Source organism: Hordeum vulgare, chromosome 3H, assembly GCF_904849725.1.
Source record: "Hordeum vulgare subsp. vulgare chromosome 3H, MorexV3_pseudomolecules_assembly, whole genome shotgun sequence".
Lineage (NCBI taxonomy): Eukaryota > Viridiplantae > Streptophyta > Magnoliopsida > Poales > Poaceae > Hordeum > Hordeum vulgare.
The window spans coordinates 513,230,859-513,244,726 of NC_058520.1; the positions used below are offsets into that span (position 1 = coordinate 513,230,859).

The 13,868-nt window shown below is 46.7% G+C and overlaps 2 protein-coding genes across 2 annotated transcripts; both read right to left on the reverse strand.

Moving 5' to 3' along the window:
• Window positions 1–6,515: 6,515 nt before the first annotated feature.
• LOC123441947 (protein BIG GRAIN 1-like) lies at window positions 6,516–7,643 on the reverse strand. Its single transcript, XM_045118108.1, has one exon. It carries the CDS (start codon window positions 7,335–7,337, stop codon window positions 6,516–6,518), a length of 822 nt encoding a protein of 273 aa, XP_044974043.1. The 5' UTR covers window positions 7,338–7,643.
• A 1,820-nt stretch (window positions 7,644–9,463) lies between these two features.
• LOC123440347 lies at window positions 9,464–12,220 on the reverse strand. Its single transcript, XM_045116918.1, has 2 exons — window positions 10,956–12,220; window positions 9,464–10,397 (listed from the first exon to the last, which is right to left on the reverse strand). The coding sequence occupies exons 1-2, from the start codon at window positions 11,752–11,754 to the stop codon at window positions 9,739–9,741; spliced, it is 1,458 nt and encodes a 485-aa protein (XP_044972853.1). The 5' UTR covers window positions 11,755–12,220; the 3' UTR covers window positions 9,464–9,738.
• Between the last annotated feature and the right edge of the window lie 1,648 nt (window positions 12,221–13,868).

Consider the following 13,868-nt stretch of genomic DNA (forward strand, 5'->3'; position numbering starts at 1 on the left):
TTAGGCAATAAAATTCTCTAATATTTTTTCCAAAGATCTCAGAAAGTATTCAAATGATATTCAAGGAGTTTTCAAAAGGATTTGCAAGAATTTTTCACAACTAGATGAGAATTGAATGGTTCCAAGAAAGGATGCAATGAGAATATGAACCATACAAGAATCTTCATCTAGATGTTGGTTAGTGACTAGGTCGCCTATATTAGAGTATATTGACTTAAGGAGCCAAGCAAGAATGCTTGACCATAGGTCATACTCTTCGTTAAGCGCGAAATGGGGATGCCATTTTTTGTTAAGCATTTTAATATCTTCATATCACTTGAGTTGCTTTACCTCATGACTTGGTGTAAAGATTTATCAAGGATATGAGTACATACCTTCGAATGATGTTGATGATATGGCATGTAGGTGAACTTGTTTGTGAATGCTCAATGTTGATGAAGATCATCTTGAGTTGGAAGAAATCCTTGGTTTTTTGATACACTTTTCGCCTACATAGGTTTGTCATGTAAGGAAGAACATAATATAACCAAATGACAAGAGTGGATTTGTTCATCAAATAGTTTTCAAGGATATGATTTTGTTGTCTTGGTCCCCATCTCCAAAGAAAGGGTTGTTGGTACTTGGCCATTACAAGATTGCTTTTGATGTGAGTTGATGGAAATCTTGTGGAGTGTAGTTCTTCCAAGTACCTACAAAAGGTTAGAAGCAATACTAGGGCATTTTTCCAAGATATAAGATAGTGTCATATCAACAGCATCATAGAATAATCAAGTAAGCTCATGCCCATGCATGCATCCAGTGAGTCTAGCTCAAGTTTGAAGCATCAATGATGTTCAACTAACTCCTCAAGTGACAAATCGCTTTCTCATCAAGTGGCTTGGTAAAGATATTGGCCAATTGTTTGTCAGTAAGAACATGCTTGAGATTAATATCTCCTTTACCAACATGATCATAGATGAAATGATGTCGAACTTGAATATGTTTAGTCTGCCTTCATTGTCACACAACAATGGAACATGTTTCACATGAATGCCATAATCCTCACCAGGTACTCCATTCAACAGAATTGAGGAGTGACCTGTGTTATAAATCAATTTGATCCATTGTATCCATTTGTCTCCAAAACCCTTAGCTTTGATAATATCAGAAATGGTGTCATGGCTTAACATATCAAAAGTCTTCTCAAAATCAAGTTTGAGCATGACAATCTCTTTCATGGATTGATGGCATTCGTGAATATATTGATAAGCCCAAGCTAGGCAATCTTGTATGCACCTATTATTCAGAAAACCATATTGATTCTTATGTATCAGCTTATGAATCACTTTTTGTAGTTTCTTGGACAACAATTTAGTAATGATTTTGAGGGTGCGGTTGAGGAGTGAAATGGGATTGAATTCATGAGGTGTAGATGCACCATCAACCTTCAGTATTAGAGTGATGGAAGAGTAACTAATGCTCTGAATGCTAGCCTTGCCATGATAAAAATTATCAATCATCTTGTAGAAGTATGGTGCAATGATCTCTGAGCAGTGTTTAACGAATGCAGCATTAAAGCCATCTGGTCTAGGTGCATTATCTGCAGGCATGTACTTGATTGCTGAATCAATCTCAAGCTTTGAAAAGGGGGCTTCTAGTTCATACAAATACATAGGGGAGAGTAACAACTGCAGAAGTAGATGATTATGAGTTTCAGAAATGGTGACATTCTCGTTTTAAAAGCTATGAATAGGATAGTTGCCTTAGCCTCGTGTTCAAAATGTACGTGTCCTTGTTCATCTTTTAGAACTGCGATGTTGTTGTTTCTGAAACTTATAGTAGCTCTAGCTTGGAAGTATTTGGTGTTAGCTTCCCCCAGTTTGACCTTCCTAATAGTAGCTCTCTATTTCGAGTAAATGCTCTCGTATTCAAGTAATTGTTGGTGGTGGTCTTTAAGTTCAGATCTACCCATGGATTCTTCCAATGTCAAGACTCTGTATTCCTAAATGATATCATGGGAGAGAATCATGAAAGAAGTATTATCAATAATCCTTACGATCATATAAGCCTCTTGACCAAATTTTCAGCCTTTTTCTTAATTTCTTGAATTTGGTGGCTACGATCTTGGGTGAATGTTGTTCATGTATTTCCTGGTCCCATATATTCTTGACAATGTCCTCGAATTGTGAGTGTTCCATCCAATAGTTCCCAAATCTGAAGATATTGATTTTGGGGATAGAAGTTCCAATCTTAATTTGGATAGGGACATGATCAGAAGTAGTTTTGGACAATGGGTGGGCAAAAGTAGATGGGTATGACGAAAGTACAATGTTGTGAAGTGAAGCACTAGTCTAACTTGTCAAGTAATGGAGCATCTTGCATGTTGCTCCATATAAATTCCTTCCTTTAAGTGGAACTTCAATGAGGGCCAGATCACTAATGACCTCATTGAAAGTCAACATGTTAGATATGCTACCTCCATATGTGCTCCTGTTTTTAGGGTATCTTATGTAATTAAAATCACCAACTATCATCTAGTTTGAATCATGTGACATTTGAAAGTTCCTGAGTTAATTTATGAAATTAACTCTCTGTGTGGTCTGGCATGGACCATACACATTAGTTAAGGTCCATTGCTCCCCATTGTGAGAGGGGTGAATAAGATGGAAATAGAGAATTCATTTTGACTTCAAATCTGACCCTTGAAAACTCGTTCATTACAAACTATGAGTAACACTCCAGATGCACCAATAGAGGGTTGGAATGCAAATTTATATAGTCTTCTAGGACAAAAAAATGATGTAAGCACTGTCAAATGTTTCTCCTTTAGTTTCTTGCACACAGTGGATAGCACATTGAGATTCTTAAATCTTATTAGATAGAGTAGTCCATTTCTTGCGATCATTGACACCTTTGATATTCTAGTTAATGACATTCCAATATCTATCCATGATCAATAATATCAACTGATGGTGAATCACACCCAAACATCGTCCTCACACATGAACACTGAATAAAAATGACTTGGGGTTCGTAAGAAAATGAATGTATGAGACTGATAGGGAAGATGACAGGATGTGATAATGTCCAATAGCATACATGACTTGTGCCAAAATATACATCTCCAAACATAGTGCCAAAAGAGCTTAACATGTTATATACTGATTTGGAATAAAGTTTTGGCATAAGTAATACTAGTAGTTCCTATAGAAACTAGTTCTCGCTCTTCTCTTTGGAGCTCTACCTGCTGAACCCGAGGGCGCTGCTCCCGTGCTTCGTGGTCATGTGCAAGCGTTGATCCATCCCATTCCCACGCGAACCGAGCACTCAAATTAACCACTCTTTTTCTCTCCCAGTTTGCCACTTTGTTAATGTGTGCACGAGCCATGATGCGGTGCGGATGCGTGCTGGTAGTATCGGCCAGATGCGTTTGTCCATATTCATGTGAATGTACGTGAATGCCTTCACATGTAGGAGTTGATTGCTTCACCGTTTTCCTTTCCGGGTCATCACTATGCACACAGTGCTATTTACTACGACATCCGATTATCTACTGATTTCATCACATTATACTCCCTAGTGATGCGAGATATACTCGCCTTTTAGAGATTATCTTCAAGGTGACATACTTAGAAATTTGAGATACACACTAATGATTTCAAGCCACCTTCTTGAAATCCTATTATTTTTGCAAAAGTTCATTACAATATTAACCATGATGGTTTTTGAATTTACCGATGGTAAATTAATTATCTTTTGTTTGCCCTTATAAGTAAACGATGGCTAAATAATTTGAGGCTCTTGCCCTCAATGGCCACAACTTACTTATAGGTAGCTTACCAAGCTGACTGTTTGGTTCCACAACTTACTTAAGCGGGCCATGGACATCAAGATCAGTCTCGCAACCCATGGGATAGTGCGGCAGTCCAAGCCACGCCACCATGGAAGTCAGTTAAAGGACCTCAAGGGTAAAGGTTTGAAACTCACTACAAACATTCAACTTGACACCATCATGGAAGTGAGTTGTTTGCATGATGTTCTTCTAGAACCGAACAATAAAATGATTATCCAGCTGTCACGGGACCCTATGAGCACGGAGAACATGACGGTTGAATATGCATCAACCGACCTGTTGGAAACTACATTTAGTCCCTCAATCTCCTTAGTGATCTATTTATTTATGTCCATTTCCGATGTTCTAATATGAACATGATTATTGTTGTCACTATATATTGTATATCAAAATATATTGTATCAACACTTTTGTACGAAAATATTTGTATGTATTCTATATATCTGATAGAGATTTTCATACTGCAACTCTTCAAGCCTATATATAGATTTCTACGGGGGTCAGTCCGGTGAAAGGTGTTATGTGTCTTGTGGTCATATGCACCACAAGCTCTATACTCACGAAACTAAAATGTTTTCACTCTCTCGTTGGGAGCAAAAGAGATATTTTAAGATCGATAGACGCGATAAGGAAATTGTTGGCTCAATTCGGGTCATATTAACTATCCCTATGGGTACTCGAGTACCATCAAGGATGCTTTATTGTGTCCTGATTTAACTCGTACCCTACTAAACTATAGAAGTCTCCGTCAAAACAGTTTCCATAGCGAAACTTATGATTACAACAAAGAGAAATATCTTCTCTTTACCATATGCATCAGATATGGCCAGGATTGCACTACACATACTAGAAAACCCATAGCACATGTGGCATACAAGATAGTTTCTCAAAATGTCTTTTACATGACAAACTTAGCATACTCATTTTGGTCATTATGACATTGGGTTGAAATCAAAACTATCAGCAATTCCATTGGTTTATAATTATTATGATGCAAAATTATAATAATATTTGGATTTTGTATGCATTACATGTGACACAGGGAAGCTAATTTTAAGGCTCGCGCACCTTAAAGTCTATGCTGAACCACTCACACTCCTTGAATGCATCAAATTGAGGTAAATGGCTCTTCCCATCTATTGACTACACTATTCAAGTATCCCATGGTTCTAAAAGATACATCTGTACGATGTCTCAAGTGTGGTTTATTCACATGAAACCATTGGCTCATTATCCCGAACATCGATTTCAATCAAAATCGAATGGACAATGTCACAGAATTCTCCTTGTGTGCCTTCATATTGCCCTCGAACTGAAGTTTAGCAATTTGTCCTAATGTGTAGATTCAAAATGGTTTAGTAGAATCCTTTATCCAAAACGTTAAGGTAATCACATTATCCTTACTTTAAAATTGCAACTTATCAACTTTACGTTGGAATCAGACAGTTTTACACGCTCATGACAGAATTGCATAATATTACCCCCTCTATCTTTGATGCGTGAAAATGGAAGCACGCAAACGACGGGGAATACTCGGCGGCCACAGCCTATATGGCCCAGTTTCTCGGGTTGACGCTATCACACATGGACTTCATGATCTGGAAAGCTTGGGCCCCTCCCAAGATCAAGTTCTTCGCTTGGCTGGCTATTCAAGACCGGATATGGACCGCTGATAGACTGGAGCGCCGCGGGTGGGAAAAATGTGGCCTTTGCACCCTTTGCACGAGGGAAAAGGAGATGGGTGCGCACCTCTTCTTCAAATGTCGCTACACCATTCGCCTTTGGAACTCGGTCATCCAAAGTTTTTCGCTCGCGCACATGGACACCTCCTCTTGGCATTTGGATGGTCCCATCTTGGAACGGTGGGACAAGCGGACGGACATGGCGAACCTCAACCGACGTGCTCTTGCCACCCTGACAATGCTTGTCTCTTGGACTGCATGCAACGAGCGTAATGGTCGGGTCTTCCGACACAAGAGCGCGCCCCCGCCGGTCCTGTTGAGAAATATCATTGATGCGGCCAAACTGTGGGTTACCGCGGGTGCTAAGGAGTTAGGGTGTCTTGTGGTGCGTGAGTAATTGCCATGTCGCGGCGTCGGATCCGTTGTAACATTCTTAAACTCTTCTCTCTTATTTAATATATGAGGCAAATCTTTTGCCTCCGTTTCAAAAAAAACCAATAATGTATTTTCCATGTGTGGTAATTCGGTTACACACCGATATCACCACCTGATATACATTATTGCCCCTTTATCATATACTCCCTCCGTACCTAAATATAAGTCTTTTAAGATATTTCACTAGGTGTCTACATACAGAGCAAAATGAATGAATCAATACTCTAAAGTATGTGAGTAAATTGCCAAAAACTACCACATTTCGCACAACTATGTCCAGTAGCTACCACTTTACGATTTTGTGCGAAAAACTACCAAAATTTTCCTAATTCGTTGCTAAAAACTATCAAATGTGAAAACTGCTCCATTAACCTCTTCTAAACACCTTTCCGACATGCTAGGCCCACAAGTCAGGTTGATCATTAACTTTGACCGTTATTACAGATAGGACCCACACGTCAGACCTTTCTTCCACCTCTCTCCACCCTCATGTGCATTACATCGAACACGCTATGTGCGTCTCGTCGCAGAGCACGGAGAGCTTGAAGTCCGCCTCCTCCTCATCATCATCGGCCTCTGCATAGTCGCCGTCGTCCTCTGCGCGCTCCTGCCACGGCCAGTTCCGGCGCATCCTCTCCGGCCTCGCCCACGGGGAGGCGGCGGCCCACCGCCAGCGCCGGCACCCTCTGCCGGTCCGCCCCGGGCACCGTGGCCGGCGCCTCGCGGTCGCCGTCCACGAACCGCACGGTGCGGTTCACGGGCCCGCGCGTGGACGGCGTCTTGCTCAGGCACGACCGCGAGTAGGACGACGCCGAGGAGCACGCGTACTCCGCCGCCGCCGCCCGGGCCGAGGGCAGGGTCTGCGGCGCGCTGCGCTTGCCGGCGAAGATGGTGTTGAGGAAGCCCGCGAGGCGCGCGCCGGGGGAGGCCGGCTTGCGGAGGTCCGTGAGCTTGGCGCGGATCGAGGCCCCCGCCGCCGCCGGCTTCTTGGCCTTCTTCTCCGGCGCGGGTGCGGGCTGACCGCCGGGCACCACGGTGCGGATGGGGCGCAGGCGGCGGTGGTTGGACGACTCAGCCTCGGACGACGAGAAGCCGCCGTAGCTGGAGCACTCGGAGGAGCTGGACGTGGTGGCGTGCGGCCCCGGCGCCCGGTAGCTCCCCGCGAGCGACGGCCTGTAGTAGTAGCTGTAGTGCAGGGCCTCATCCACGTGCTTCTTCTGCTGCTGCTTCTTGGTCACCGCCGCCTCCCCGTGGGCGAGGCCGGAGAGGATGCGCCGGAACTGGCCGTGGCAGGAGCGCTCCGAGGACGACGGCGACGATGCAGAGGTCGTTGATGACGAGGAGGAGGCGGCCTTCGAGCTCTCCGTGCTCCGCGACGAGATGCACATAACCTGTTCGATGTAATGCACACGAGGATGGAGAGAGGTGGAAGAAAGGTCTGACGTGTGGGTCCTATCTGTAATAACGGTCAAAATTAATGGTCAACCTGACTTGTGGGTCCAGCATGTCGGAAATGTGTTTAGAAGAGGTTAATGGAGCAATTTTCACACTTGGTAGTTTTTAGCAACGGATTAGGAAAATTTTGGTAGTTTTTCGCACAAAATCATAAAGTGGTAGCTACTGGACACGGTTGCGCGAAATGTGTTAGTTTTTGCCAATTTACTCAAAGTATGTCTATATACATCTGTGTGCAGTCCATTAGTTGAACCTCTAGAAAGACTTAGGCCCCGTTTGGAACCACCTAGATTATATAATCCAGTTTTTATAATCTATTATGTTTCCAAACAGGACAACTTATAGTGTAGATTATAAAAACTAGATGGATAGATTATTAAAAACTCATAATCTACTCTATACCAGCTAAAATCAGATTATGGATTGCTAATGACCCATTACCCTTGTAAAGTTGAAGATAATAACATTTCTACCACCGCTGCCCTCCTCTTTTAAAAAAAACAGAGGATAGATAGGTCATTATGCAATGTAAAACCTGGATTACAGTTTATATAATCTGGCCTCCAAACATGTTCACCTAGATTATTTTTATAAACCAGATTATATAATTTATGTTCATAATCCAGATTATCATAATCTATTATGGTTCCAAACAGGGCCTTATATTTAGGAACGGATGGAGTAGTTGAGATATATGTATGGAATAATTGTATTATCATCAATATCTCAAACTCCTTTCATAAAGAGTTAAATCAAGACCAATATGCGAACTCTCATCCATGAAATATAACTCTCATCCATGAATTGATTTGATAGATTCGATATTCATAATATTGAATTGATTCATGACGAACATTTCCATTCCTGGCATTGGAGGATATCATGTACCATAAAGACAAACCATATGTGGCTGCATTGGAGTCGCTCTTAGGCAGGGCCAAGATTCGAGTAAACAAAGATGGCTAGGCCGGCTATATAACCCCAGAAATTCGTCAAGGTGCGCCAAACCAGACATCGACGTGATTAGCGCGCGAGAGACGCGGAGGGGAAAGGCGCAGTTCAGAGGAACACACGGAATTGTAGGCGGCCGTCCGTCCATGCGTATGCACGCCAGTTCATGGTCAAAGGAAAGAACAGAGATTAGTGCCGTGCCAAAAAGTTAGCGCCTCTCCAGAACACGGCACTCCGTGGAATGGTGTGATGGTATGGTCTGAAGATCCTATCTCGATTAAACTGTCGCGACACAGAAGGCGAGATCTTCGTCAGGGTCTTTGGGAAAGGAGCAACCGATATTGCTAGGCAAGTGAGGGAGGGAGGGAGCCTCTTTTTGAACGAGGGAGGGAGCCTCTTCTTCACACAAGACTTTTCACCAGTAGTAGAGTAGCTTTTTAAAACGAGCACCGCCACCAAGTGGACGCCATCTTTCTCGCGTTCTAGCAAACCGACGGCAAGCAGGAAACGAAAACAGTGGCTTACGCGCTCCGCTGGTGTACAGGGCGCTGCCGCGACCCGGCTGGTGTCACCCTCTGATATGCACTGTGGCTACATGCAGCTTGGCGAAAAGGAGCATTGATGGTCGGCTCAGATGGCTGGTAGCGATCTAGAGAGAGAAGGACGACGTGCCATCGCTGCGCTAAATTTTTTAAAATATTCGCGGCACGATTTTGAAAGCAGGGGAGTCAGTGGCTGGCTGTCCATGAGAGTGAGGGCTGCCGAACGAATTTTGAAACAGGCGATGGAGTCCCTACGACAATGCAAAAGTCAGAAGACATTCAATGCGGAGCCCTGGAGCAGGATTTGGAAAATGTGCATGCATGGAATCGAATCTGTTCAAGATTTCAAGACTAGGGGGAAGTCAGGCAGGCATTTGAAAATGCAACTCTACGTCTCTCTCTGCTGTAGGTGGGTTAGGAGTATATATACGACTGCACTTGCACAAGCCAAGGTGCATTAACCCTACAAACACAGGCGCTTTTTACCTCTCTTGAGATGCTCCGCTACCGGTAAAATTCGTTCAGGTGTCCATGCGACGAGGGTACACAACGCAAGAGCACGCATGTAAAGCACGTAACAAAAGCAATCCTTGGTTTCCGTCGATGTCGTGTAGCAAATAGCACTGCGTAGTGACCACCAGGAAAGGAAAATGGTGAGAAGCAATCAGCTCCTACACGTGAAGGCATTCACGTACATTCACAGGAATATGGACAAACGCATCTGGCCGATACTACCAACAGGCAGCCCGTGCAAACGTTAACAGAGTGGCAAACCGAGAGAGAAAGAATGGTTAATTCGAGGGCTCGGTTAGCGCGGGAATGGGATGGATGGATGGATGGATCAAGGCTTGCAGATGACCACGAAGCACGGGAGCAGCGCCCTCGGGTTCAGCAGGTAGAGCTCCTCGATGTTGGCGTATGGCCCGACCTTGCCGGCCAGCGAGTCGAACCCGGTCTGCCCCACGAACTCCCTCACGTTCTCCAGCGGCTTGTGCACCCTGCCGGCGATCACCCTGCACACCAGCAGCGCCCTGCGCGCGCCGCCGGCCGCCGCCGGGGCGTCTTCCTCGTCGGCGGACTCGAACGCCCGGCCGCTGGTGGACGTGGTGAAGACGCCGACGCTGGCCTTGCCCTCCTTCTTGGAGTTGGAGTTGGACGAGGAGGAGAAGCCGTGGCGGATGATGCGGCAGACGGCGCACTTGTCGGAAGCGCAGAGGCTGCTGGCACCGGCGGAGCCGAGGGCGCAGGAGAGCGTGGCGCCGTGGAAGCGCAGCAGCTCGTTGCCGTCGGCGAGGCAGCGGGGGTGCTTCTTGGGCAGCTTGCTCGCCTTGAGCTTCACCGCCTCCCGGTACTCCTCGAAGCGGGCCAGCGTCCGCTGCGTGTTGTGCACCTTGAACACGCGCTCGATCCGCACGCAGCTGCTCTCCGACTTTAGCAGGCTCGTCCGGCAGATGATCTCCACGATCTTCCGCGACGAGTCCCCTTCCACCAGCTCCGTCACTGACAGGCACCCACCATTATTATCAAAGTAAAACCCATTAGACGTCAAACATTATAGCCAGTATTGATCATCACAATCTAGTGCTGCACTGTTAATGTTTCATGGGCGCCATACATCATAATGGATGCAGAAAACATGGGAGTGATTGTAGGCTACAGCAGGGGATGAAAGATCTGGTAGAATCCCAACCCACATGGTCGCAGTTATTGTGTTTCGTGAAAGTCGAAATCCAAAGCATGGATTCGCGTAATAAGGAGCGAAAAACAGACAGTATCTGAAGAAACCTAGTGGTGAAACTGTGAACGTGAGAACTGCAACCTATGCCAGCTGAAGCCATGTAATAGTAACTTTTGAGCTAGAGAAGTGGCACTATCCTGAGTCCACAAGTGTATATTGATTGCAAAAAGCAGTACTAGTGTGTATGTTTTTAACCGATTACTGAAGTGCGAAAAGGATAGGAGTAACATTCCCAGTACTCCGTGAAGATCTACCAACCGATATGAACTAGTAGTAGCGTACCACCAACAAAAGCAATGCAGTGCAGATGTCATCCTCACCTGCATGTTTGGATAGGTGGTGCGCCTCCAGCGCCTCCCATTTGCTGAACTGCTCGGGGCACCTGTGGCAGCTGAGGCCGCCGGAGCCCTTGTCGCCGGTCTTGGGCGCGTCGACCTCGCAGGATGCCCGGTGGGTTGTGGGCGCGGTGGCGCCGTCCCTGTCCAGCAGCGGGTTCGGCGACCTCGGCGGCGTGCACCGCATGCTGCCCGCACGGCACGAGCCGCTGTACTGCAGCCCGTGGCTCCAGCCGGGCCCCGGCGTGCCGGGGCGGAGCGTGCCCACGAACGAAGACACGACGCCACCGCCGTCGCCGCCGTCCGCGTCGTGCGCGGGCGCTCCTCCCCCCGACGCCCCGAGGCCGCCGCAGCCGCCGAAGCCGGTGATCTTGAGCTCGCAGCGGGAGTTGGTGCTGAGCACCACCTCGTGGGCGATGGGGTTGAGGAACTCGCTGCTGCCGATGGAGCGCGGGCTGCAGCTGGGCGGCTGGCCCGGGTGGCGCTTGCTCCCGTGGATGACGTCCCGCAGGTTGGCTATGGAGCGCGAGCACCCGGACCGCGCCGCGCGCTTGGTCACGATGGATGACAGGTGCCCGCCATTGCCGACGCTGGCGCTGGAGCTGGAGCTGGAGCTGGGCTTGGGCTTGGGCACGTGCACCTCCGACGACTGGGACCGGCACTGCAGCGACTTCTTGAGCGCGAACCACACCGTGGGCGCCGGCGCCGGGGCCGCGGCCTTCTCCTCCCCACGTTGGCCGTCCCCGCCGGCGACGGCGCTCGCACGCCTCCTCCTCTCGCCCATGTCGAGCTGCACGCGGACGCGGAGGTAGCTGGGGCGTGAATGCGCGCGTCGTCGGTGAGTCACCGCGGAGCGCGCATTACTTATGGCAGGCGCAGGCTGGGGCGCCGCAGCGGGAGCACCCGATTCCGAGCGAGAGATAGCGAGCGGGGCAGGCGGGCAGAGGCAATTAAACCGCCATGGGGTTGGGCTTGGGCGGCAGTAAAGGCGCGCCACCAAACGAACTGCAGAGCTGCTCTGCTCCGCTGACGCTGTGCCTGTGTGTGTGGCTCGCTAGCTTGCCGGGAGCGAGCCGCTCTGAGGTGAGAGGTGTGGTGCAGTCTATGGATACGATACGAGATGCTCGGGAGAGATGGGGACCGAGCGAGTTGGGTGAGGGTGAGGTCTGGCGAGTAGGAACAAATGTTGAATTGTAAATGGGGACGGGGGCGGCAGGTACAGGTGGGCGCTCAAGACAAGGGGGCCGCAGCAACAAAAAGGAACAAGCCGAGGCCGTGATGCCGGGGGCGCACGGCACGGGCGCGTGTGTTCTATGCATACGTAGTACCATATTTTTTAGAGAATTCCTTATTTAACCTTTTCTTAAAATTTGATTTCTTATTTGGCTTAAATAAAAAATATTTCCAATTCGGCATCTTAAGTAATTTTTGTTTCTTATACTATACTTTTGTCTATTTTAGGCATTAAGTTGTCAAGTATGAGGCAGAAAAACCATTTTACCCCTAGTGCAGTATAACTATCCTGGTTTAAGTAAAAAAGAAAATCAGTTCACTCATGTTTTAGGAATTTTCGACGGATGTTGCATATGTATAAGTGTGCTCTAATTTTTTGTCTTAATCTGATATGTGCGTATAGAAAACATGTAAAATATCCGTGAAACTCATACCAACATATCTATCTATATGTATATAGGCTAGAGTGGCAGAGCTAGAGAGAAATATTTGGGCGGACCAAACAAGTGGATGTTTCTTTTCAAGACATTAATTAGTGCATACAATTTTTTTAACTAGAGCTGCACATATATATAGCCGGTGCTCGGCTATTTTCTTTTAAACGTTGCTTTTTTCATTAGTTTGAAAAATAATATGTTGGATCAAAAACTTTCAAAAATGCGATTGTGTCGGCTTAGCCAAGGCCAATTAGCTCCTATCGGCTACGGCGAGGCCGACAGGCTTGTCGGCCTTTCACTTAGGTACTCATCGACCTTGTCTAGGTTGATAAGTACTAATCGGCTTAGCCGTGACCAATTAGTACTAATCGGTAAAGTTGTGACCAATTAGTACTAATTGACCTACTCGTGATCAACTGATACTAGTTGGTGTTGGCAAAGCCAATAAATGCATGATTTTTTTCCCGTAATGAAAAAAATTTGATGTCCACGATATCAAAATTGCCCCTTTATAATTTTTCCGACATTTCCGCTTTCGCGCCATTTCTTTCCAGCCTCGTTTTCCCGCCATTGCACTTGTCATCTCAGTCTATAAAATGAGGCATTGGAACTCTCTTCCTTCAATGTCCAGCCACACTTGAAAACACAAACGCTCTAGTCATTATGAGTTTGCCTTGCTAGGATCAAAGCATTAGGCCTAGGAAAATGAAGAGTACGAGTATGCTTCTCGGGCTGAAAGTTGTGCGTTGTTGATGTGGTGATCTCTGCAAGGTGAAGAAGGTGACGGATCTTTTAGATTGGATGGGCATGAAGTTTTTTTATGTGCGCCAATTATGAGAAAGATCCATCCGTTGCTATTTCACCGTACATCAGGCCTCCGGTATGCTTCACTCATCAAAATAAACATGTTGATATTATTGTTGCCTTGGTATTTATATTTCTATTTTTTTGTAGTCTCCTCCTCCTTTGTGCATGTACTATTGTTGTATTGACACGGAAATACCAGACTAGGCGTCGGAGCCAAAGCTCGCTGACCCGGAGGGGGAGGAAACGGAAGACCCTCGCCCCGAGCCAACCACTGGGAGAAGCTGCACTGGAGGAGGGTGTGTGTGGTTGGTTTCGTGCCGCTGTGCATCTTGTATGACACGTCGAGCATCTGCTCGAAGGTGAGCTTTGGCAGCCAGGCGGACTTGCCGGTGTGCTGTCGTTTGGCCGCGCCCTGGCCGGC

Bases quoted from the DNA above. Each gene is read 5' to 3' on its own strand.
- LOC123441947 (XM_045118108.1), bottom strand. From the start codon at position 7,337: ATGTGCATCTCGTCGCGGAGCACGGAGAGCTCGAAGGCCGCCTCCTCC.
- LOC123440347 (XM_045116918.1), bottom strand. From the start codon at position 11,754: ATGGGCGAGAGGAGGAGGCGTGCGAGCGCCGTCGCCGGCGGGGACGGC. The intron at 10,398-10,955 runs GTGAGGATGACA...GGTGCCTGTCAG, and splicing joins CCACCTATCCAAACATGCAG to TGACGGAGCTGGTGGAAGGG.